The 24,752-nt window shown below is 39.1% G+C and overlaps 2 protein-coding genes across 4 annotated transcripts in view; both read right to left on the bottom strand.

Moving 5' to 3' along the window:
- nlrc5 (NLR family, CARD domain containing 5) overlaps nt 1-9,532 on the bottom strand; it is a 31,730-nt gene extending 22,198 nt beyond the window's left edge. For all 3 annotated transcript variants that reach the window (XM_037540165.1, XM_017691204.2, XM_017691196.2), the window contains exons 1-9: nt 9,252-9,532; nt 8,015-8,337; nt 7,441-7,509; nt 5,629-7,348; nt 2,110-2,193; nt 1,941-2,024; nt 1,365-1,448; nt 672-761; nt 533-583 (exon numbers count right to left, since the gene is read on the bottom strand). In XM_037540165.1, coding sequence (XP_037396062.1) covers nt 533-583; nt 672-761; nt 1,365-1,448; nt 1,941-2,024; nt 2,110-2,193; nt 5,629-7,348; nt 7,441-7,509; nt 8,015-8,330 — 2,498 coding nt within the window. In that variant the 5' untranslated portion in view covers nt 8,331-8,337; nt 9,252-9,532. The remainder of the gene's footprint in view (nt 1-532; nt 584-671; nt 762-1,364; nt 1,449-1,940; nt 2,025-2,109; nt 2,194-5,628; nt 7,349-7,440; nt 7,510-8,014; nt 8,338-9,251) is intronic.
- A 1,073-nt stretch (nt 9,533-10,605) lies between these two features.
- Nucleotides 10,606-24,646, bottom strand: LOC108423685 (cholesteryl ester transfer protein, plasma). The gene is made up of 16 exons (XM_017691162.2): nt 24,063-24,646; nt 22,600-22,714; nt 22,169-22,300; nt 19,512-19,582; nt 17,912-17,999; nt 17,149-17,218; nt 16,944-17,004; nt 16,710-16,801; nt 15,844-16,023; nt 13,604-13,654; nt 13,126-13,278; nt 12,363-12,430; nt 12,237-12,279; nt 12,045-12,105; nt 11,863-11,948; nt 10,606-11,350 (listed from the first exon to the last, which is right to left on the bottom strand). The coding sequence occupies exons 1-16, from the start codon at nt 24,202-24,204 to the stop codon at nt 11,273-11,275; spliced, it is 1,491 nt and encodes a 496-aa protein (XP_017546651.1). The 5' UTR covers nt 24,205-24,646; the 3' UTR covers nt 10,606-11,272.
- Between the last annotated feature and the right edge of the window lie 106 nt (nt 24,647-24,752).

Below are 24,752 nucleotides of genomic sequence, written 5' to 3' on the forward strand. Positions count from 1 at the left end.
ATAACACTTTTAGTGCTCTACTTTGATTAATCACACAATATTTGAAAAATCCAAACTGTTATGTTAAAAATAATGGTTGAGCGTACCAACATCTACAGGGCTTGTTCTTTTTGTCTAGGAATAATGACCTTATGATTACAACTGGAGATCAGTCCATTTTTACTTCTAGTGCTATAAGAATCACCTGCATCTATTTTATCTGGATATAGAACCTGGGCAATTTCAGTGGTGGGTATTCCTTAAACAGGTAAGCAGAATCAATCAAAACGTACAATTTTACTAAGCTAAATGAGAAAGCATCCAAAAATTACTCCAAAAATTCAGAAGCATCTAAAACCACTTTAGGCAAAATGATTGAAAGTCATCATAAAAAACCCTCAAAATATATACATAAAGTCACTTCAGCTCAGTACTGCCATATTTAGAAAAGATAAAGTGGCACAAATGTTGAATCATTATTGTTATCAGCACACAAAAATATATTAAAAGTACAGTTTATTAAACTAGACCTTACTTTAACGGCAGTAGTTACCTTGGTTTACGTGAGTTTGGAGAGAACATAACTGAGATTTCCTTCTTTCCCCTATAAACACAGAAACAGCATTCATTATTCATTAAATACTTCATTAAATACTGAATCATACTATGTATTTCAACGCATGAAGTCCTACCTGACATGGACTTTCTGAAGGCTAAGAATGGAGGCCATTTTTTCGACGAGCATAAAAATTCCATTTCTGGAAATGTTGTTCTTTCCCAACCTGAGGATAACATACAAGCAATGCAAGCCCTGATTTATTATTTTACTGTGAATTAAGCCCTATTTGAGTTGGGTTTGTTTCGCCACAGAAGGTCCAGTGATGTAATTTGTAAAGGATCCAATGGCCAGTTCAAACAGGATAATGTTTCTGTACAGTGTCCCCAGATGACCTCCGATAGCCTAGATTGAAAAGTCATGGCCTCCATGTTCACTTCCACATTCCACAAACAACAAAAAATAACTTTCACTTAATACCTGCTATAACAGCATTAGGCTACTAAAGTATGCAGTTAACAAAAATTGCAAACAGTAAAAAAAAGACTGGCGACCTGTCCAGGGTGTATCCTGCCTCCGCCGGATGACCGCTGGGATAGGCTCCTGACTTGTAGACATCTTGAAGAGCAATTAGCTAACAATAGTGATGATGACTTAAACAGGATTACTATTACTGAAGGAGGTCAGATGAACACTGCACATTTCTACTTGAGCTCGTCTGTAATCACCCAAATTATAGTACCTTGTCAGGCAAAACTAATCCAACTCGAATACGGCTTTAGTCTGATTTAAAACAAAACAAAGGAGAGAGGAAAAATACATCACTTACATGACAGATGTTATGTTAGCCAGTTTAGGGAACAAATCAGCAATCATTTTCACACCTTCATCTGATAGAGAGTTATCACTGACACTGTCAAAAAAAGAACATTACATTGTTTTTATATGTGCTTTTATAATGATTTTACCTCACTGTTGTAAATCTTAGTTTTCTTATTCATCCTTTGTGCTGAAATCTCATTAATTGGTTTATTAACTTGATTTTATTTTATATTTCTCCTTCTTAATCAAATCTTATTTTTTCTCTTAATTATTTTGCCATTTATTCTGTATGATTTTCTGTTAATTTGTTTATATAGTTTTACACATTAAATTACACTTTAATTTCCTTTTCAATCACTTTAATGTTGTAAATGCGACATTAAAATGAGGGTCACCCTCAATATAAGTCAAAGTAAAAGTTGATTGGATGATTGATTGAATTAACGCAGTTTATACAATACTAACCATTCCTTTGAACTAATCAGAATTCTCCAAAAGAGATCCTACCATATATGTTTAATACAGCCTTATCTAAGCATCCTTGTAATGTCAACATTTGTACGTCTCTTATTTAGTCTCTTACTTAAGGTGTGTGATTTGTGGACAGCACTCCAAAGCCTTGATAAGCTTCTCCGTTCCGGTATCAGTAAGGCCCCCACTGATAAAGCTGTGGATGGGACAATTACATAAAAAAACATAGTGCACAATGAACTTTATGAAAACAATGGTACTGGTTTAACCAGGAGACTCACTGTAACTGCTTCAAGTCCTGGAGGTCTGGCAGGATACTAGACAAAGCCTCTGCAAACTTGTCGTCATACTTCCTGCTACGAAAACTGAAAAGAAATCCACAGCAAACTGAAATGAATCAATAGCGTTCGATTTTTAATGATAGCAAGTCTAGAAAGTTTAGAACCTAAAGCTATACATAAACAATGCATCATCTGCTCAATAATCAAAGCTACTGAACTACTGTGAAATCAGTAAAAGCACGATGGTGGGGGAATAATAACGCTATGGTGGACGTGATTTTTGGTTGAAGTGGGCAGGTGTGGGCATTAATGATCAAACCCAAACCCAGGCCTCTACTGCAGGTGCAATAGAATTCATTCATTCAGTTTTTTTTCCTGTCTATTTTTATTTTTCAACACTTTTCAACTTTAAATGCTAAGAATGTTTCTGCTATCTCCTGTAAAGTTACTATTTTGGAAATACCTGGCTTTTTTTACAGCAAGAATACAGAATGGAATTGAAAAATCTTTACAATTCTTCATTTTTTTCTATTTTTTGCATCCTCTTATGATGACTCATTTTGTTTGAAGGGGCATTTACCAGACTCTGTTGAACAGCTTTTTTTTGTTCATGGGCAGTCCCTATAGGTACAGGCCAGGACTAGACCCAGCTGATATTTGGCAGTGGGCTGATTTATGCTTGTTTTGGGCATCTGTGTCATTTTATGGCAGAAATAATCATAAAGATATACTGCATTTATATTTTGTGTGTGAGTTAAGCCTACACATCAATCCACGTGTTTCATACAGTTCATAAGATTGTTATATTTGCTGTCTATCACAGCATACTGAAGTTGAAATTAAATAATGAATTTGAGCTAAAGGTGTAGACTTTCAGTTTTAATTTGAGGATATTTACATCCAATCAGGTGAACAATGTCGGAATTACAACCAATTACATACATAGCTCCCCATTTTAGGAGCTCAAAAGTCCAAACCCAGTTCCAAAAAAGTTGGTAGTCGGTAAAAGTATTAGTATTAGTAACCTGCACATCTGTGAAAGCATGAACGTTAATGCTGAATACATACTGGAGCAACATATGCTGCCTTCTAGACACCCATGCTTATTTTGACATGATGGCAGCATGTCTGCATGTGTTGCAACAGCATGGCTGCACAGAGTGCAGGTGTAAGACTGGCTTGTTGTCCAATAAAGAATTGTCTCCCAATGAATATGTGTGTCTTATTATGTTCAAAATTGGCCAACAAAGGCCCTGTATGGTTGCACATCTGAAGACTTGTATAACATAAAAATAGCATAAAATAATGCATTCAAAACTGGATCAATTTGTGATTATTAATCGCTGTTAAAAGGAAAGATGATATAACACAGTGGTAAATATGCTCCTGTCTCTGTTTTTGGAATAGGTGTGTATTTACAAAAACAACAGTTCATAAGGTAAATATGGTGATTTGTACTTTTTTCAATTTAATATAGGTCAAACATTTTTACTTGTTACATATTTTACTAAAAATGTACTTATCACTGCTTTCTGTTTTAGTGGCATTTTAGTAGCACACGGTTCTGACTTTTTTAGAAATAACTTTGTAATTGGATAAAGTAACAATCATAAATTTGCCATTTTTACTACTTCACTGCACATCCTTTGAGCCAGTGACTGCCTGGAGCCCACAGATGTTAGCAGACACTTGGTTTCTCCCCTGGTGTAGTTTGCCTGCCCTTTACTGCAGCTGTCTTCAGTTTCTGCTTGTTCTTGGGTGTTTCACCTTCAATTTTAACTTCAGTGAGGTAAATACATGCTCAGTTCAACTGGCATCAGGTGAGTATTGTCAAAACTCCACTTCTTTGCCCTAAAAAGTCATGGGTTGCTTTCACAGTATGCTTTGAGTCACTATCCATTTGTGAAGCACTGTTCAATGAGTTTCATTTGGCTGAAATAATATAGCCCTATACACTTTAGAATTCAGCCTGCTGCTTTTTTCAGCAGTCACATTATAAACACAAAAAAGTTCTACTGGCATGCCATCACCCACACCATTACACTACCATTATCATGCTTCACAGATGAGTCAGTATGCTTTGGGCATATGAGCAGTTCATTCCCTTCTTCATATTCCTCTCTTGCCAATATTCTGACAAACTCTGAACAAAAATATTCTCTTCCCATTTTTGAGGTTTAGAAATGTTTATATCTTGTGGTAATCCCTCTGTATTTAGTCTAATAAAGTACACTGTTAGTGTCTTTGTTGTCGTTTGCTTGAATAAAAATTGTGGTGAATAAAAACAAGACAAAAAGATGAGCTGATCTGGCTGTAAAGAAATCGGAATTGGACACAGAAACTCAGGATCAATGCACTCCTAATGTTTGTCCCTACAGTGCACTGCAGCACTAGATTTCCGATGTTTTGTTCCCTTTTATTTCCACTGAATTTGTCAATGCAGATTTTAAAATCATTTTATATTTTGTTAAATGTGATCATTTATGTTTTTCAATTTATGTAATAAAAATGAACCAACATAATTCTTTTTGGGACCAAAGTATGCTGCATATATATATATATATATATATATATATATATATATATATATATATATATATATATATATATATATATATATATATATATATAAAATATATAAATATAAATATATAATTTTTTTTTTAAATACAGCTAGATTTCTAAGCTCTAGTCAATTCCTGTCAACTAACCCAGGGCAGAGAAATAATAAACATTTTTACATTGAGTACTTATTTTAAGCGATTCAGATGAAACGCTAACGATTATGAATTATGGATGGAAATGTTTTTTTGCTGGGTTGGGTGCAGTATTTTTTTTAACAATTTTCTCTCTGGTTTAGTGGTATCCAAATCCACCCACTAGTTAGGACTCCCAGTCATGCAGTACCACCACTGCTAGAAGGGTGAAGGTAAGCACAAGTTTCCTCTGAGTCATGTGAAGCCCACCGCCACATCTTTTTAGACTGTCCATAACATAACTGGACAGCTGAGTGCGCTTGGAGGAGAACATTAACCGTCAATTCTGTTACATCAGCTAAAAGATGCCTGCATTGATTAGAATCGTGTTGCAGGGGTTAGGAGCGCTATCCTACCCACCCAGAGAGAGCAAAGACCAGTTGTGCTCTCTTGGACTCCCAGCCACAGAGGACATTTTTTAACAGACCAAAACTCTTTGTCTAATCCAACTCTCTCACTTTAAAGGCTCACTGATAGCTACAGTTTAGCCAAAATGTTAACATGGTAACAACTGGCTGCTAGCTTCAGGAAAATGACTGATCATATCAAGTGTGTTTTTACACACACACACACACACACACACACACACACACACACACACACACACACACATTACTATCTTACCTACTTTTAAAAATGTTTCAACAGGTAAAAATTCAAAATTCTATCTAAATTTTAAACTGGACCAGATTTTATTTCTAAGCACAGAAAATGCACAAAGGTCTGTTGTGTTGTATTGAATATAAAATGACTCAGAACTCACATGAGGTGTTCTAGGTTCTTGCAGTTTGGAATGATGCTCAGACATTCTAATTCAATGGAACAGCCACCAAAGTCCAGACAGACCATCTGATCGGCAGCCGATGTTACAAATGCCAAAGCATCCATGTCTACAGGGCTGAGCCTAATATTCCGCAGCTCAAACGTGGTTCTTGACGCCACATCCTTGGCCAAACTGACGTCTTGTGTTTCATGGGCACAACGGCACAGCTCGATAATCTTGGGACCAGTTTGGCTGGCAGTCCCAACAAAGCTCCTCAAAATCTTAAGGACTGTTTCCTGTCGCTTTTTCACCACAGCTGTGGCATCATCGCTCCCTTCCAGCAGGGCAAGACTTGGTCTGCAGGCTTTTGCGGCAAGTCCACACATAAACAGGTGAAGGGAATCTGTGAAAACAGTTTTGGGATCAGTCCTGGCAGTCCAACGGCTTTTCAAGTTGAGTTTCCTCTTGAGCTGTGACTCTGAGATGCCAGGGCTTGTCATGAGGTGCAAAGCACTCAGAAACTCCTGCATAGTGAGGTGCATGAAGGCACAGCCCAGATGGGATCCATCTGCACATGTAAGATCCACACGGGACAGAATGCCAGCATTCGCACCAAAGTTCATTAGCTCTGTTGAGAGGTCCTGTGCAAGGAACACTATGCGACTGTTCTCCAGGCCATGCATTGCAAGTCTGCTCAGCTCAGCGATCTGACTCCTGTACTTCTGCAGTAAAGGCATGGAAACGTTGGTGCTTCCTCCACCTTGGCAACGACTAAGGAAGGCAGACAAGATGTGAAGGTAGATTTGAGTCAAGGAGGTGGGCAGCTTTACATGTGACTGAGATGTGTCTTCGGAGAGAAAGTGGTCCAAGCAGATGCAACAGACATGGCACAGTGCTGGAACATGAGACATGGAGAGCAGATGACGGTTGCCCATCAGCAAATTAACTGCCCTTTCTTTAAGTTCACTTCCCTTTTCTTGGAAGTACGTCTCAGTGTACTCCTTCACACGTCGCTGACTAAATCCAAGCAACTCTGCGACAAAGTAGCCGGAACTCCCAAATAGGTCAATCACATCCCGTGGCCTGCAAGTGACCAGCACAGTGCACTTGGGCAGGATCTTATAGCTACAGATCCCAGACAGGAGATCAGTCACTGATAACTGTTGGTAGGGGCCTAAAGGACTAGGAAGCTTCTCTGGATCTGTGAATTTTGTCCCAAACTCATCATACCCATCAAATATGAAGCAGATTTTCTCTGGGTTGGATAGGATGTAACTGAAAACTGCCTCACTTTGCTCAACGCCACCTTCAGGTAGAAGAAAAAAACTAAACAACAGCTCTTTCAGGGACAACGGCTGTGACACAAGGTTGAGCTGGCGGAACTCCAACAGGAACAAAAGCTTAATGGAGGGGTAGAAGCCTTGGGCCCAATGATGGGCCAAGCAGTGCATCAGAAGAGTTTTACCAGAACCAGCCTGACCCAACAGTACTACCACTCGGCCAGTGGTCCTCAAGAGAGACTCAACTGACTCTTTATGCTCTGAAGGTTCTTCCCCCTCTTGAGCTTGTGCAGATTTGTCTCTCACTCGAGCAGAATGTCGTTGCCTTAAACACAGCCACGCCTCATCCAGGCAAACCTCCTTCACTACATCCTTTGTCACCCTCTCAAATTTCTGTTGCAGTAAGAGCTTAACTGCATTTGTGTAACTCTCCACCTGGTCTGAATAAAAAAATATTAATGTTAGTATCTTAATATTAGTGTAAATCTGCAGGTATGTGTGTTGGTCTAGAACAGACAGAAGTCAAAAGTACCTAAGCATAGACGTTTTACGTTACATGATCGTGGAGAATTTTCGTTCTCTGGAAAACAGCCCTGCACTCCTTCAAAGCACACAATGAAAAAAACAAATCAGACCTTTAGGTGAATTCCAGATCTACATAAGTGTGTATAAACAACACCCAATATCCCACAATTATTCTTTTATGATCTTTCTTTCACTTTCGGTTTATTTAGCTTCGTATGACCTGTGATCAGCACTAAGTAAACACATCTTTTCTTCCAATTACATCATTACATTTCATCCTATGGCAAAACAAAAAGAACACAATTAAATCTACCACAAATATACGGACAGCTTTGCTAGTTCATCTGTTTTTTTCATAATAAGAGTACTGCTGGTTACGTTCTGTTGGCAAAGAAAGTGATACTGCAGCACTGCATGCGTGCTAATACACGCCTTGAAACAGCGTTAAATTATAGTATCCTAACCAAAAAATTAACAATAAGGCTGCAATTTTAACTTCCCTCCTATAAAACACACACAAGATACACATGACCTGAAGTTTGTTACACTAAGAAAGTGACACTGCATTATATGTAACTTACCAGATGAAGATCCAGCTATGGACAACACCTTTGTTTCAAGGTCCAAGGGAATGCTCTGACAAAACATCCACATGGTTTGGAGAAACTGGCAGCATTTCTGAGGATCTGAGGCCCTGAAATAATCCACAATGCCCAAAACCCTTTCCCTGAGACTTGGGAGGCTCTGAAGCCAGTCACGAGTACTGCGTTCCACCAGGCCATAGATTTGCTCCAAAACATTACTCCTCTCTCTGCACAGAACGTCCACTATTACTGTGGCCTCCTCGGCCACTACATTCATAACATCCTCCTCCAAATCCACCTCCTCCATCTTCATCCATTTGCTGTGGGCAAAAAAACCATTTCAGCTCATTTAAGCTGTTTATTCTGAGTTAAGGAACTTTGTTTTCATCAGTACAGGTCACTGAAGTAGACGTTTGCGGATGTAGAAATGGTCCCTGTGTCATATGTGTACGCTGTACAGCTAACCTGTAGTGTGTGGCAAATTAGAAACACGGTCTGTTTTATGTAGGCCACACATATCTCTAAACAGTGCGGTCAGTTTGAACAACAACAAGGAACAATTTCATGCTTCTTTACCTAACATGGTAAGCGGCACTGAGTTAAGCACACTGTACTGTGTTCTCTTGAATAAGTGCAATGGGGCTGGTAATATTAAAAGAGCTGCATAATTCTGTATAACACTTTTATAGAAATCTATCACTTTTGCCACCTTTAAAACCCCCTGAAGTTACTGTCTTGTGTCTCGTCTAAATAATTGCTGTCTCCCATAGAGAGATAAATGAAGGTCACTGCCTATTGTTGAGTTTGTGAAGCACACGACACAGTTCGCTGCTGAATATCCATGAAAACAGCACCGCATGTTAATGCAGTGAGAACCCCCTTCAAGACCACCAAACCCCGCATATTGCGCCCATCAGTCTCTCCCATGCGTCGTTAAACGAGACGCTGTCCTCAGGGCGCAGAGCTACGGCCTCAAGTACAAATTGAGAAAAAACAAAGGGTCCAAAGTTGCAGCGCGGTGCCAAAGTTGGAGCGCGCGAAGGTTTTGTTAAGAAGCCACGCGCCCCGCTTTTGGCGCACGAGCCCCGCGCTCCGTTTAACCGTTTAACGACCAAAGCGGGCGGTAACGGCCAGACCCTACAGACCAGACTACGCAGGAAATCCCGCCACAGAAACTGCCGGACATGGTACAATCCGCGTTTTATAAATAGAGCTGAACTGTGGTGCTGCTTACCACCGTGCCCATCAGGTCGCATCTCGCCGGGGCTGCGAAGAGAAAACGAAAGTAAAGCGGACAGACTTGGTTTCGATTCTTTAATTCGGGCTGATTTGAACTTCTCACGGACGCTAAAGCGCGCGGTCTTACAGTCCTCAGACTGAGTCTACGCAGAGACGTTTATTACATACGAAGCTCATGCATATTGTGGGAAAAGTAGCGCTATTCCTCTGTTTTCTCCAGATCATGTAATCCCTTTAACCACATCTGTGGTTGAACTGCCCCATGTTACTAAAAGCACGACGAAGCAGGTCAGTTCAGGTCACGTTTACAGTTCTTCATAAAAAGAATGCGAGACAACAGCGCCACGGTGTGGCCAAAGACCTCAGCACTGGGTCTGGAGAGAACGCTTAGTGTGTAGTCAGTCTTTGTTGTGTTTTGGTGGTTTGTGGTGTGTCTGTGTGCTTCTCCATTGCTGCCTTAACAAAGCAATGCCCAGCTTATCACAGGACTGCTCACAGCTGGCTCATACTGAAACTGTTCAGCAGTGTATTGTTCAGCTTGAACATAGTGCAGACAAAAATAAGCAGACGTAGATTATTATTATTATTATTATTATTATTATTATTATCTATTGTATTGTTTTCTCCTCTCGAGTCGAGACCATTTTTTTACTATGTCTGTTTTAATGTCCAGTCTGAATGCAGAGTAGAGGTAAATACACTGATCAGGCATAACATTATGACCACCTCCTTGTTTTTATCAGCTCCACTTATTATATAGGTGAACTTTGTAGGTCTACAATTATTTCTTTACATACTTTGTTAGCCCCCTTTTAGCCTGTTCTTCAGGGGTCCGGACCCCTATGGACACTCACAGAGCAGGTACTATTTGGATGGTGGGTCTGCAGTAACACTGACGTGGTGGTGGTGTGGTAGTGTGTGTTGTGCTGGTACGAGTGAATCAGACACAGCAGTGTTGCCGGAGTTTTTAAACACTGCGTCCACTCACTGTCCTACCTTGTCAGTCCACCTTGTAAATGTTAAGTCAGAGACAGTAGCTCTTTATGTGGTCACAAGACGCTGCCCACAGGAGGCCGATTTTCGGTTTGTGGACTATTCTCAGTCCAGCAGTGGCACAGAGGTGTTTAATAACTCCAGCAGCGCTGCTGTGTCTGATCCACTCATACCAGCATAACACACACTAACACACCACCAACCACATCAGTGTTACTGCAGTGCTGAGAATGACCCACCACTAACTCACTAATTATTTTTTAAAGGGGAGTGAACACATTTGCAAAAAAAACCATATACTGTATAAGTGTTAATATATTAAAATATGTACACAGATGTAGATGAAATACATATAATAGTGTCCAATTTTTATATTTACATATACTGTATGTCAAACGTATATGGAAGTATATTACAAATTTGACAATATTTTGAAAAAAAAATATGGAAATATACACCCTTTGCATATGGGATGATAGTTCTTGGTGGTTACTTGGTCAAAGCAAAAAAAATCTCATTCTAATTCTGATATCATATCCTTATTACGTTATAATCACTTAACTAAGAAAAGTTACATGCTATAAAGTTTCTTTTTGGATGCCTGAATTACTGTGAGACGCATTCTTTGGTTATTAAGAACATGCATTGCAAGTCTAGGCAGGAAAGAGGAATCCAACATCAGATTAAACTGTTAACTCTCATCAGAGTAAAATTAATCGCATATGTGGATTTCTATATTCTATAATAACTGCATTACTGCTTTTATCAAGACACCAAAGTGTGAAATACACAGTATTGAGCAAAAAAGGCTAAAAGGCACCTGAGGAAAATACATTTTAAAATATGTTTATCTGGGCAGCACCTGTTTCTTTGCTAATAAACACACTACTGATAGAACAAATAAAAAACATTAATACAAAAAAAAAAATCCATGTATGTGTGTAGATATTATAAACACACACACACACACGTACACACACATATATATATAGTGTATATTTATATATATTTATATTGTATATGTCAATCCAGAGTCTTCCTGAGGAACTCCACCAGCAGATGGTGAGGAAAGCCAAAGTCCATTTGTATTAGCACATAGCCCTGCAAGAAGAAAGAGACAAAAAAGACAAGACACACGTTCACCACAGACTGTCCAACCGTGTAAATGCAATTTAAATTGTGTGTTTTGTGAGTAGATACTTAAAAGTACAAAACAGTGAACATGTTTTGCTGATTTTCTAAAAATAAGTACACTTCCTCTACAGGAATATGATGTTTTTCTGCAAACAGTTTCTATTTATTTACTTTTTTGTAGCTTAACACATTGGAAATTTTGCCCTAACGTCTGCACAGGATAAAAGTCTTTTTAATTCTTGTTCAATTCAGCACATGAACAGTAAGTTTAACAATAACAAATGTGCAGAAGTGTGCTCTCTGTAGAACCTGTTTTCACAGAAAATCAACAAAACATGTCATTTGACCAGGGTCACCCAAATATTTGCATACAACTGTATGGAGAGCACATATGCACCTGCTTTCACTTATATACAGAGTGCTGATGCTACTGGGTTATGCTGGACAAAAAGTATTGAAAGAATAGATTTTATACGCACATTTTGAGGTGTTACTTCAGGGTTGATGAGATCAAAGAGATGGAGACCTTGTTCGTTCATCAGAGCAGTTAATTCTGGCTCTAGGTCTGAGGATTGGATATATCAGGTCATGAAAAGGGCATTTATACACACACACACACACACACACACAATACAAAAAAATGCAAACACACAGGACTCACAGGATATGACTTTGGCGACACCAATCTTTTCAACGGCTTCCTGAAGATAAGCATTTAAGCTCTTCTCCATCCATTCATGCATCCAGTTCATAGCATTAACACAGAAGAAACATTTATTATTATTTATAAATATTTAGAAATTATTTGTACACTGCATATACATTAAGCTCCAGTTCACAATCCAGTCCTTACCTCAGAAATGTCTGGTGAAGTGGAAACCTTTGATATGGATATACTACAATCCACACAGGATAAAACATATTAGAAGCAAGAAAATAAGAGCTGGTGGTAAAGGTAAAGACCAAGAGTCATACTCACTGCACTGCTGTACAATTCAGGATGAGATTCTTATCAGCGTAGGAAGCCCTCACAACCACTTCCACTTCCTAAAATGACCCGACCCAGGAAGGTTATGAAATGGTTAGTTGTGTCAGGAAAATCATAGACAATGACGTCATCACTGAAATCTGTGGTGTCAGTTTTGTAAGTACACCTGCCTTGAGTTTACACTCTTTGTTCAATTAGCCACACCTACCATAGTGGTGCCCTTTGTAGGCTTACGATACGTTACTGACTGTAGCCCACCTGCACAATTTATCAGCCACTCTCTGCCCTGTCCATCAAAGGAAAGAGGCCACTATATGATCACAGCATCTCAGCACAGTGGTGGTCACCAAGTAGATAAGAGTATGAAATATGGCAATACTACTGGTGGATTTAGAATAGTCCACCAGCCAAAAGTGGTCCTGATGTCAGAAGCACTGACGAGCACTGATGAAGGGCTGGAGAATGACTAACACGAGTTGTGTATATGTCTGATATACACTTACTGAGCACTTTATTAGGTACACCTACCTTGTATCTGTGCTCATTGCCCATTTTATCAGCTCCACCATATAGGTGTACTTTGTAGCTCTTCAATTACAGACTGTAATCCATCTGTTTCTTTGCGTAATGTTTCTTACTTCAGTTATAAAATAATCAAACTTTTGCACAGCACTGTATGTGGTAGGTGTGGCTGATAACATGACCAATGAGTGTAGGTACAGGATAGGTGTAGAACTTAAATGTGCTCACTGACCGTCTCAAAGTAAAGTACAGGAGGGGTGTCCTGTTTGGCAGACGAGAGCTCCACCGCAGCCACTGCTTTAACTGACGTGCCCTGAGTGGTCGTCCAGAGATGGGGAACTGATGCACTCCATGTTTTCAACAATGGCTCTTCAGAGGACAGCCACTACACACATGCAGACAAACACAAAACCATAGAAGCCCTACTGAATAAATAAACATGTATTGTATTCACTATAAACAGTGTACCACTGAACCACACCGACAGGTAAGATGCATAAACTTTGTTTTGTTCAAAAAGCTCGAGGCTCTCACAATCCTTCAGCCCTTGCAGTGCAACCGTTCTGCAAAGAACAATTGCAGCTGTCTTCTAAGCAGGGTTCGGTTTACATATTCCTATGGCAACAACCACAAAAGCCAGAAACCTTAAGATGAGTTGCCTCTTTAACAAGCTATAATTCAGAGCTGAGAGAATGTGAAGATCACAGTACCTTGTTGAGTAATTCAGGCCTGGCTGCAGATAGCTCTTTCTGGAACAGGAACTTAGATAAAAAAAAAAAGTGTCAGTTTTTCTGACACAGATGTGGTGAATATGCAGTGCAAAAATTATGTGGCCGTACATATAGAATTGTGTCGTAGGTAACTAGTTATGTAAGTACATGAACTCAAGCAAAATTTGGATAGATTTGAAGTTTTCTGAGTATTTTCAAATGATGGTACTTTCACTCAAGTATATTTATGAGAACTATTCATTTAATTGCATTTTTGTCCTTCACATTTGGTTACTAGTTCCTTTTTTCGGTTTAATTTCATAATGTTACCTTGGTGACAGCATTTGTACCTCTTTGTGAATGGCCAGGCCTTAAACATTTCATTTCAGACCAAAACATTTCCAAAAAGAGAAGTACTTTCGTAGTTCTTCTAACGTTGCTTATTCGAAAGACATATTCACCTCTACTTTCACTATAGTTACAACCTCAATTCCAGTGAAGTTGGGACGTTGTGTAAAACATAAATAAAAACAGAATACGATGATTTGCAAGTCCTTTTCAACCTATATTCAGTTGAATACACTACAAAGACGAGATATTTAATGTTCAAACGCATAAACTTGAATGTTTTTTGCAAATATTCACTCATTTTGAATTTGATGTCTGCAACACGTTCCAAAGAAGTTGGGACAGGGGCGTGTTTACCACTGTGTTACATCACCTTTCCTTTAACAACACTCAGTAAGCGTTTGGGAACTAAGGACACTAATTGTTGAAGCTTTGTAGGTGGAATTCTTTCCCATTCTTGCTTGATGTCCAGCTTCAGTTGCTCAGCAGTCCGGGGTCTCCGCTGTCGTATTTTGCGCTTCATAATGCTCCACACATTTTCAATGGAAGACGGTCTGGACTGCAGGCAGGCCAGTCTAGTACCCGCACTCTTTTACTACGAAGCCACGCTGTTGTAACACGTGCAGAATGTGGCTTGGCGTCGTCTTGCTGAAATAAGCAGGACGTCCCTGAAAAAGACACTGCTTGGATGGCAGCAGATGTTGCTCCAAAACCTGTATGTACCTTTCAGCATTAATGGTGCCTTCACAGATGTGCCATTTACCCCTGCCATGGGCACTAACACACCCCCACACCATCAGAGATGCTGGCTTTTGAACTTTGCGCTGATAACAATCTGGACAGTCCTTTTCCTCTTTGGCCTGGAGGACACGACGTCCATGACTTCCAAAATCAATTTGAAATGTGGACGCGTCAGACCACAGGACACTTTTACACTCTGCGTCAGTCCATCTCAGATGAGCTCGGGCCCAGAGAAGCCGGCGGCGTTTCTGGGTGGTGTTGATATGTGGCTTCGCTTTGCATGGCAGAGTTTTAACTTGCACTTGTAGATGGAGCGACGAACTGAGTTCACTGACAGTGGTTTGTGTCAAGTGTTCCTGAGCCCATGTGGGAATATCCCTTACAGAATGATGTCGGTTTTTAATGCAGTGCCGCCTGAGGGGTCGAAGGTCACAGACATTCAATGTTGGTTTTCTGCCTTGCCGCTTACTTTCAGAGATTTCTCCAGATTCTCTGAATCTTTTGATGATATTATGGACTGTAGATGATGAAATCCCTAAATTCCTTGCAATTGCATGTTGAGAAACGTTGTTCTTAAACTGTTGAACTATTTGCTCACACAGTTGTTCACAAAGTGGTGAACCTCACCCGTCCTTGACACTCACCTGTTTCCAATTAACCTGTTCACCTGTGGAATGTTCCAAACAGGTGTTTTTTGAGCATTCCTCAACTTTCCCAGTCTTTTGTTGCCCTTGTCCCAACTTCTTTGGAACGTGTTTCTGGCATCAAATTCAAAATGAGTGAATATTTGCAAAAAACAATAAAGTTTATCCGTTTGAACATTAAATATCTTGTCTTTGTAGTGTATTCAGTTGAATATAGATTGAAAAGGATTTGCAAATCATCGTGTTCTGCTTTTATTTCTGTTTTACACAACGTCCCAACTTCATTGGAATTGGGGTTGTACAATATTCTCATTTGAGTACTCCACCCATCTCTAAGGTTGGCAGAAGGTGGAAAATAAGATCTCCATACTATTGGTAGATTCCATAAACATAACATTTTTTAGAAGCTTAAAGTAAGGTTTCTGGAAGCAACCAATAATGTGCTCTTATATCCCCTCTAACATTCCACCGTGGCCCTGCATCGATGTTAAATAACTTGTGGCGTACTCTGAGGTCTTCTCCTGAAATGTTACGGATGAATCGTCCATCATCATAAGCTGCAGTCATGAGGGGGTTGAGAGTGTCATCAGAGATCCAGAAGTGAAGGCTGCGGTCCTCTGAGAGCTGGTCTGGATTAAACACAGAGGCATTGACCACTGAGGTTGAGCCATTATAGGTCACCAGACCCTGTTAATCACAGAAATAATGTATGAGTCAGCGAACAACACCATGTACTACATCACAGCCCACTTCCTGCAGCCATCTGTGGGGTGTCAAATCTGCTAAGCCTTTTGAAACCAAAATTAAATTAAGCAAAGTTACTGTTGTGTGCTAAGGGCTTGGATGCCCCTGGTCAAGTAACATGTATGACATGTTGATACTCTAAGTGAAAATATGTTACCACATGCACTACAGACAGCATACATTTTAAAGCACAATTACTTTTTATTTTGAATTGAACATATTGGGAAAAAAGAAAATGAAATATGGCCTGTGTAAAAGTTATGGTACATGTTTAAATTTTATTTTTAAACTCAGAAAAAATATATATAGCAATTGTGAACTAAAATTGGCAGAAAATTGTCATATTTAACTTTGCACCCTGTAGAGGATTTGTTAATTGACCAGGGGTGCCAACATTTGCATATGACTGTACGCTATATGTCCAAAAGTATGTGGACACCTGTGGACACCATCATACCTATATGTGCTTATCAGACATCCCATCCCAAAATCATGGGCAATTAAAATAGAAATGGGCCCCCTTTGTGGCTATACATATATCTGAAGCTCAGAGAAACTCTTTTGCTAAGGAAGTTGCTTAAGAAGTGTAGCAGGATACTAGCATTGAGAAACAGGACACTATGGGCTACCTTGTGGTATGACTCTATGTAATTGGAAGTGATGACCGGGGCAGAGGTCACGCCAATATCCACACGGATGTCACCATCACTCAGAAACTCCTCTGCTCATTCAGAAGGAAATAATCAGAAAAAAAACAGAGCTTCTTTGTGTCTCTCTTCCACACACACACACACACACACACACACCCATCTACACACCCACATAGCAGATAACCTGCATGCAAATTCCTTACTGAATCCTACCTGCCGTTTCCTGTATAAATTCTGCCAGTATGTCTGCCACCTTGTTTATTTCCTTACAGATCTGCAATTGACATAAAAGCTTTCAGTATTGCTTTGTATGGGTAGCTAGTGTAAGTTCCAGATGTATAAAATCTGTGTATTGTATTTTCTACCATTGTGTCTATCTAAAAGAACATAAGGGTGCAGAGCTGTGCAGCAGACTCACTTGTCCCTTTACAACAAGCCTCATTGTGAAGGTGATGATATCGGTGAAAATTCTCTTTATCCAGCCAGGCCTGCAAACAGCCAAATTAAAAAGATCTTTCAAATGAGCCATGTTTTGGATTCGGCCTCTCTTGACACTATGTTGAGGAGACCTTTCTTATACACTATATACATATGGGACAGCGATGATATATTCGTATTGCTTATTAAGTTTAAACTTCTTCTTTTTATCCAGTCAAACCATTTGTACACAAATAAACCTGGCATTAAAGCCTAAACACTAAACTCAGAAGTATGACGTTCAGCATTTTACCATTGTTTGTTCACAACTTCAGAACTTAATTCTCTTATTTAAGGCTACCCTTACATGTTGTTGTGTATGTGAGAGGATTAATCACAGATTTTACAGTTAGCATTGCTACCATATTGTGCTCATATTATGCTGCAAAGAATCATAAGGCAAAAGGGATTATTTGTTAAAATGCACTAGAGATTTGTTAAAAGCAGAAAATGTGCAAATGAATTTGAAGGGCCCACAAAAATGGTGTGCCACCTGCGAGCTCCCCTGAGTACCTCTTGTCCAAAATCCAGCTACGATTTGAACAGCAATTTGAAGAAAAAGGCATAATATACTATCATTGGTGTTACAGTGCCATCTACTGGAAACCAAGCATTAGTGGTTGTATCCAGAACTCCACAAGCACATAAAACACAGTCCTGTGAACATGTGTGGATGGTCCTACAGTTTGGACTAGTTGACTCACTCTCGGTCACCCTGCAGAAGAAGCTTCAGCTTGTGAAATGTAAGGCAGCAGTCTGAAGTGTCTGCTGCCACTTTGCCTTTTCCACAGTCTAAAACAAAGAGAGAACAACGTTGTCACCATCTCATGGCCTGTTCAGCACATCAGCATCAGCACAACCAAGTTCTTCACATTCAACTCTGCTGTTCTCAGAGCAGGAGAAGACGCAGTTTTTGGGACTCTGTATCTACAATCACTGGCCAGTTTATCAGGTGCACCTACCATGTAGGTGTGCTTTGTAGGTTTACTGTGACAGACTGCTGTGTGTTGCTTTCCTTTGCCCTATCCATCAATAGAAAGTTACCACCACAGTAACACCAACATAGTAGTGGTAAGGTGGTGTGTGATGTGCTGGAAATGAGGTGCAGCTGGGTTGCCAGGGTGGGTTTTTTTTGGTCATGCTCAAATAGTTATCCAAAAGTCTTCATCCATGGTTAGTTTTTACTAGAAATGTCCATGAATCCAAGTATTTTCTTTTTAAAATGTTTTATATGCATCATTTGAACACAATGGTTGTGCTGGAAATGATCCAAAATGAATTAAAAGGTTAAAAAAAAATTTGCCTTCTGTAAAATTACTACTGTGTTCAAATTATAATTGCTTTTTTAGTCAGTGATGATATGTGAGTATTTTTTAACAAAGTTTAGAGTATGTTTTTTTTTTATCCAGTCAAACCAATTTTATACAAAGAGTGGGTTTGATTAGTTCAGATTATCCTCAACATAGGAGCAATTCTTTGGAAAAAAAGTGCACTGCTGGTGGCATGTTTAGGATCTAGGCCGCAGATTAGGTTCTGTAACTGAACTGACATCTGTCTACTGTAAACTGCACCATGAGCACTGAATTTAGTGAAAAACTGGTCACATTATTTGGATGATCCCCTATAGATGATCTACAGACACTTATATTATTCACAAATCTCTCGGTGATACTCAGTTGATTATCGCCAACATTACGTTTAGGAGTAGTTGTAGGTTTTTCCTTGAGTTTAGGGTTAAGTTTAGTCTCAGGGGATGATCTAATAGAATCTTTCACACTCAACTTCAACTTTAGTTACATTTTTTTGATATTCTGTTGAATGTTACTTCAAGACAGACTGAGCATCTACAGAGCATCTACAATCCAAAAAATGTGTGAGCAAGGAATTTTCTAGAGCTGAGGTGGCAACCTGGTTCTGATCTCTGGATCTCTGCTGGCTGGTCAGCACTTAAGATTTCTTTAGCAGTAAAAATTGTAATAACACTGCACTCATATGTTACAACTGTGTAGTGATGCTGAAATCAACCACACGCTCAACGAAATGAAGAATTTAAATATTCTTTGTCTTCTAGATTATGTATATTTATGTTTTCTGATGTTTTTTAAAATAAAGTTTACTGCCAGCTGCAAAGCAGAAAATAGACCTGGAGTTTTTGATTACCCAAGCACATGAAAACAGGTTGAACCAGTTACAGATTTTCTGCAGTTATCAGATTATTAAGTGCATGTAAACACACAGTGTATATGTACACACTATAAAGAATTAATTATGACTTATTAATTATGAAGACAACAAAAAACTTACATAGCTTGGAATTGATGACCAGGTCAATCTTGGACTCAATTTCAAAATCAATTGAATGGCCCACCGTGAAGCTGTATGACACAGAATACGGCATTAAAACCTCACTTTTAAGAAGGATTTCCTAATCCTAGTTCCTAATCCTAGTTCCTAACTATGCGCACAGTTTCATGCTTCTCCTGTTGTAACACTGACTAACTAGCCAATCAGCTAACTTCCACATCCTTCATCAGGTGTTAGAGCAAAGCACTAAAACGTACAGTGCTAGAATAATTCAGGATAGGAAAACACTGATCTACTCTATTCTACACTCTTCAAAAATAGTTCATCAAGAATTCTTTAGTTAAGAAAATGGTTCTACATAGAACCATGAACACTCAAAGAACTCTTCACACGATTAAAAGGTTCTTTGAATCATGAAAGGGTTCTTCAGATTAATGGAGAATGTGCCATACAGGTTTGCATATAGAACCTTTTTGAAAAGGGTTCTATATAATAAGCACACCACATAGACCTATATCATATCCTACCTATAATTAATGTGCAGCATCTGCTGCTGACAGAATGGTACAAGCGCAATACATACACACGTTCTGTGACATATCTGTAATTATGACTGAGCAATATCTACAATTTTTGTGCGATATCCAGCCGTAGCACTCAACAACTGCACCTTACCTGTACTGCACTGCTGCTGTTAGAACAATACTGTTTACATCTATTACTGCACAGAGTAATATTGTTTACTGTTTACTGTTTACATCTGTTTTCATCTGTCACTTGATGCACTTTATGAACAGCTGCTACACTTATTTGCACATACTCTACACTTTTTGCTTTTACCTTTTACTACGTTTTTTTAGAGTTATTCTTATATTTTCTTTTTTTATTCTCTTCAGAGTATATATGGTGAATGGAGGAACAGCAAAGTAAGAATTTCATTGTACAACTGCCTGTATCTGCTGTGCACATGACAATAAAACTCTTGAATCTTGAATTACCTGCTCAGAAATGTGCAATATCCATACAAATGCATGTCTGAACTGTAAATGTGTACAGTTTCTTAATTCTATTTTTATTTTTTATATTTTTCTGCTAACAAACGCCTTGTTTATTTATTTATTTCTATAGCATATCTTATATTTAGTTATTTAGTATTTTGTATGATGCACATCTACTTAGCACGTCTACTTACTGCTCTTTATCTGCTGCTACTGTGTGTTCTTCGGCTGTAACAATGCAAATTTCCCCCAGTGGGATAATAAAAGTCTATCCTATCCTAACACCAACAAGGGTTTGGCTATTATTACAATGCCAAGCTTGATGCTATAGAAGAACCCATTTTGATGCTATACAAAATCATTTTCACAAGGGTTATATGCAGAACCATACATGGCACATTCTCCATCAATCTGAACAACCTTTCATGAGGCACAGAACCCTTTAATCATGCAAAGAGTTCTTTTGGGTGCTCAGGCTTCTACATAGAATCATTTTCTTTACTATAGAAGCCTTGAAGAGCCATCTTTTCATCAGCAGCCTGCAAGCAACCCGAGCACTGCCACAATTTTATATTGGTTTGTCTTTGTAATCCTGCAAATACCCATTAAAGGATATTTACATCTACAGTGGGGTCCAAATGTCTCAGGCCACATTGAAAATTTGGTATTTTATTTCATTTAAACCTGTAAATAAACAACAGGACATTTCAGAATGTTTAAACATTTAAATCACAGAAAAGTTCTGACAAGTAAAATGAATAAGACATATTTGCACTTTCTGCACGATTCCTAGGTCACTATTCAATTTTAAGCAAATTGGAGACACTGACCATGTTGAGGCCTTTGTTTTTTTGTCTTATCTCTTCCAGTGGCGCTTGTGTTCAGATGATTCTCAGTATTTAATCTACTCAACAGGGACTTTTCCACAAACTTGTAAAGTCTATTGCCAGCTTGAGTGCACACTGCCAGAAGAAGGACATGTCAAATACTTGGAAATTTTGAAAATTCAGGTACTAAATCCTATTAAAATTGCTCTGCTAATAAATCAGTTTTATAGAGGTATTTTCACTAGTGGTCTCAGACTTTTGGACACCATTGTACACTAGATAAACCTACAAATCACCCGGAAACCGTCCGGTATGTGGCAAAAATGCACTGGTGAGTTTAACAACAGCAATATGACGTACCAAAGTAGATGACTGCAGAACACTTTAAATCAGGAAAGACTATGTAACAGATGAAGAACACAATCCAGCATGTGGGCTAAATGAATGCTTGTGCAAGGCTAGATTACAGTTCGTAAGAAAATCCATTAAAAGCTGATGGTGTGTGGAGATTAAGTTTTACAGACAGTGAGAGGATGATTCATCTGTGTCAGAGTGATGGAATGAGGAAGGTGTGGGAGGATCCAAAGCATACCACCATCTCATACGCCTGTGGCATGGTAGCATGAGCACGTATTCCTACCACTGGAACTGTTTGGCTTGCAGAGCATCACCATCACTCATAATTATTCAGTGTATTTTTTGGAAAACAGAGCCAAATACTTGTGGACTGCGCTGTAAATTGATTTACAGTCGTGAAACTGGGCTATTCAGTATTGCCAAGACATCTTTTTCTGATCTTCTCTTCCATGTGCTAAAGCGCTGGGTTACTCACAGAGCACTCCCGTAGGAGTATTTGATGGTTCCCTTGAAAACAGCAGAAACATTGGAGATGTCAATTCCTATGCCTACATTCTCCCGCAGCTCAAACTCACTCTTCCCAATTGACAGGTTGTGTATCTCCAAACTAGAATTGGTGACCATTATGAAAAAAAATGGACTTTGAGTACAACACACAGTACAATATATCAATTATGCACAGCAGCAATAAATAACTTTAGTATTCAATTTACTACAGAAAAGAACATTGTATAGCAGAAAGGACAGACTAATATTTTATTTAAGACAGAAAAGTTATGGTTTCAATTGATTTCCACCCAACTAGGTGAAAAGTTCCGACTTCTGTGATGATGCAAGATAGAAATATGTACAATAAGCATAATGTGTACACATGCACGGTTTTACTGGCAATGTTGGTTCACTTACTTGAGCAATCCATATTTCAGTTTGCCAATGAATGACATGGACTTCTCACCCTCAATATCGGGGTATTTGGCATGTTGGAAAGCAGCCTTGATCACTTCTGTAGTCTTCTCATTCACTGTAGAGTTCAACTTTGTTATTAATTGGCAATAATCTTAGTAACTGGAGAAACAGTACAATTGGAGCACCAACCAAAGAACACAGAGGTCATAAAAGGGCGAAGAAAGGCAGCACGGACAATAATGTGACCTGAACATGACTGTCAGAAGAATTCAGCTTGGAGATTATAAGGATCACATTTTTAGAGCTAATATAAATGTTCAACACTACACCCCCACTCATCTCCTCCGTCTGGCCATCACAGGGGGTTCAGCCCTCTAGCTTCAAGTAGAAGCTCCCAGAATTACAGCCCAAGTTCTCAGAGTTCTCACCCCTCCTCTCTGGTTCTTCACATTTATGGAGAATGTGTTGGTTCTATATAGCACCAAAAAGCACTGTGTTACTGCCACAATGTCAAGCCTGTAACAATAAAATAATTTTTTGTCATATGTAACTATTGTCAAAAAGGTTCTATATGGAACCATTTACAACACATTCTCTATCAATATGAAGGATGATTTACACATGAAATAGTTCTGGACAGAACTCAAGTTTCTTTGGAATCTTTCACTAAAGAACCCTAAAAGAACCATCTCTGTGTAGTTTTTTCACATTTTTAATTTTTAAAAAAAATTATTTTACTACTTTTGGCCATGCCTCCAATTTTTGGTTGTAGTGTAAGAAAAGATTATAGACATTTTTGACAATTGTTATACATGGCACCAAAAAAAAGAGGTCTCTTATTGTTACAGAATTGACATTGTAGCAGTAGCACAATGTTTTTCGGTGCTATATAGAACCAACCCATTCTCCATAAATCTGAAGAACCAAGGACTCTGGTCCTTGGTTGAAGATTCTATGCGATTGTTCAATATTTCACGTCTATATTTGTCACAGCTCTAATTATGTCCTACACAGAAAGCTTTGGCTCAAAAAAACAGTAAGGAAATTGCAGATTATATCATTTATAAGCACATTCTAGGGGGAAAAGCCCTGTCATTTAAATGTGGGCGTGTGCATAACATAAGCCCCGCCCCATCCACCTCATATGACGCTCAACTGATGAACCTAGCTATCTCCCTGTAATCAATGAGTGGTTTCCACGAAAGACGATCAATGAGAGATCATTGAAGAGCCTAAGCGAGAGTTTTAAACTAATATTTTAATACTGTTTTGAAGTCGTCATATTCTTATTTTCCAGTTATGGATTGAGATTTCAATGTGGAATCATCAGTGATGTTAGTGTAGTATAAGCCCTTGAACACAGAAGCCTGCTGATGTCTACTCCATTATTTCAGAGCCACATTTAGAGGTAAGCAGAGTTCAAGGGAGATCTGAATCCAAAATACATTAACAATGCTACTCACAGACTACAGCAGCAGGGTAGGTGAGCCTGCACACAGCTCCAACGAACCTGTAGGCCGAAGCAGGATCGAGGCATGAATGCCCCACTCCGGCCAAACCGAAGAGAAGTAGTCCTAGAGCAAATGCTGCCATGTTCTTGTCCATCACCTCGGTATCTCTGAACAAAGACCGTGTTCTGTCCTTGCGCAGTAACTGATACTACCTTTCTTTCTCCCTCACTCTGAAAAACCTCGGTTTCGGGAGAGCTGAAAGGAGGAGGGGGTATAAGGCCATACCCTCAAAGGGAATGGGGGCGGACAGGACAGAGTCCACTAATAATTGACAAGCAGGGGTTACTGGGAGACAGAAAAAATGAGGCCTCTACAACACAAATAGTTACACCAAAACTCTGAAGAACGGCAGTAAATGACTTTGAATTATGGCTACACAGCCCTACAAAACGACCGCCTTGTACATACGGAGTATGCATGAGCAAGAAATGCCTTTCGAAAGGAACCAGCTGTTGCTCCATGACACTCATTCCGGGCAAGATTGCACTCTGACAGTTTATCAGCCGTTGACATGCCAGCCCTCTTCTGGCTGAGGTTCAACAACAAATGCAAAATCAAAAAAAGAAAATAAAACAGTGAACGAGCACAAAGAATTCCCCGTGTTACCATGAGACAAAAACAATTCTTGGTGCAGCATCTTGT

The sequence above is a fragment of the Pygocentrus nattereri genome, chromosome 7, assembly GCF_015220715.1.
Source record: "Pygocentrus nattereri isolate fPygNat1 chromosome 7, fPygNat1.pri, whole genome shotgun sequence".
In the NCBI taxonomy this organism is placed as follows: Eukaryota; Metazoa; Chordata; class Actinopteri; order Characiformes; family Serrasalmidae; genus Pygocentrus; species Pygocentrus nattereri.

Excerpts from the sequence above, each read along its gene's own strand:
- LOC108423685 (XM_017691162.2), bottom strand. The coding sequence starts at position 24,204 with ATGGACAAGAACATGGCAGCATTTGCTCTAGGACTACTTCTCTTCGGT. Across the intron at positions 18,000-19,511 it reads GGTCATCAATTCCAAGCTAT|ACTGTGGAAAAGGCAAAGTG; the intron begins GTAAGTTTTTTG and ends TCTTTGTTTTAG. Across the intron at positions 17,005-17,148 it reads GGCTTGTTGTAAAGGGACAA|ATCTGTAAGGAAATAAACAA; the intron begins GTGAGTCTGCTG and ends TGTCAATTGCAG.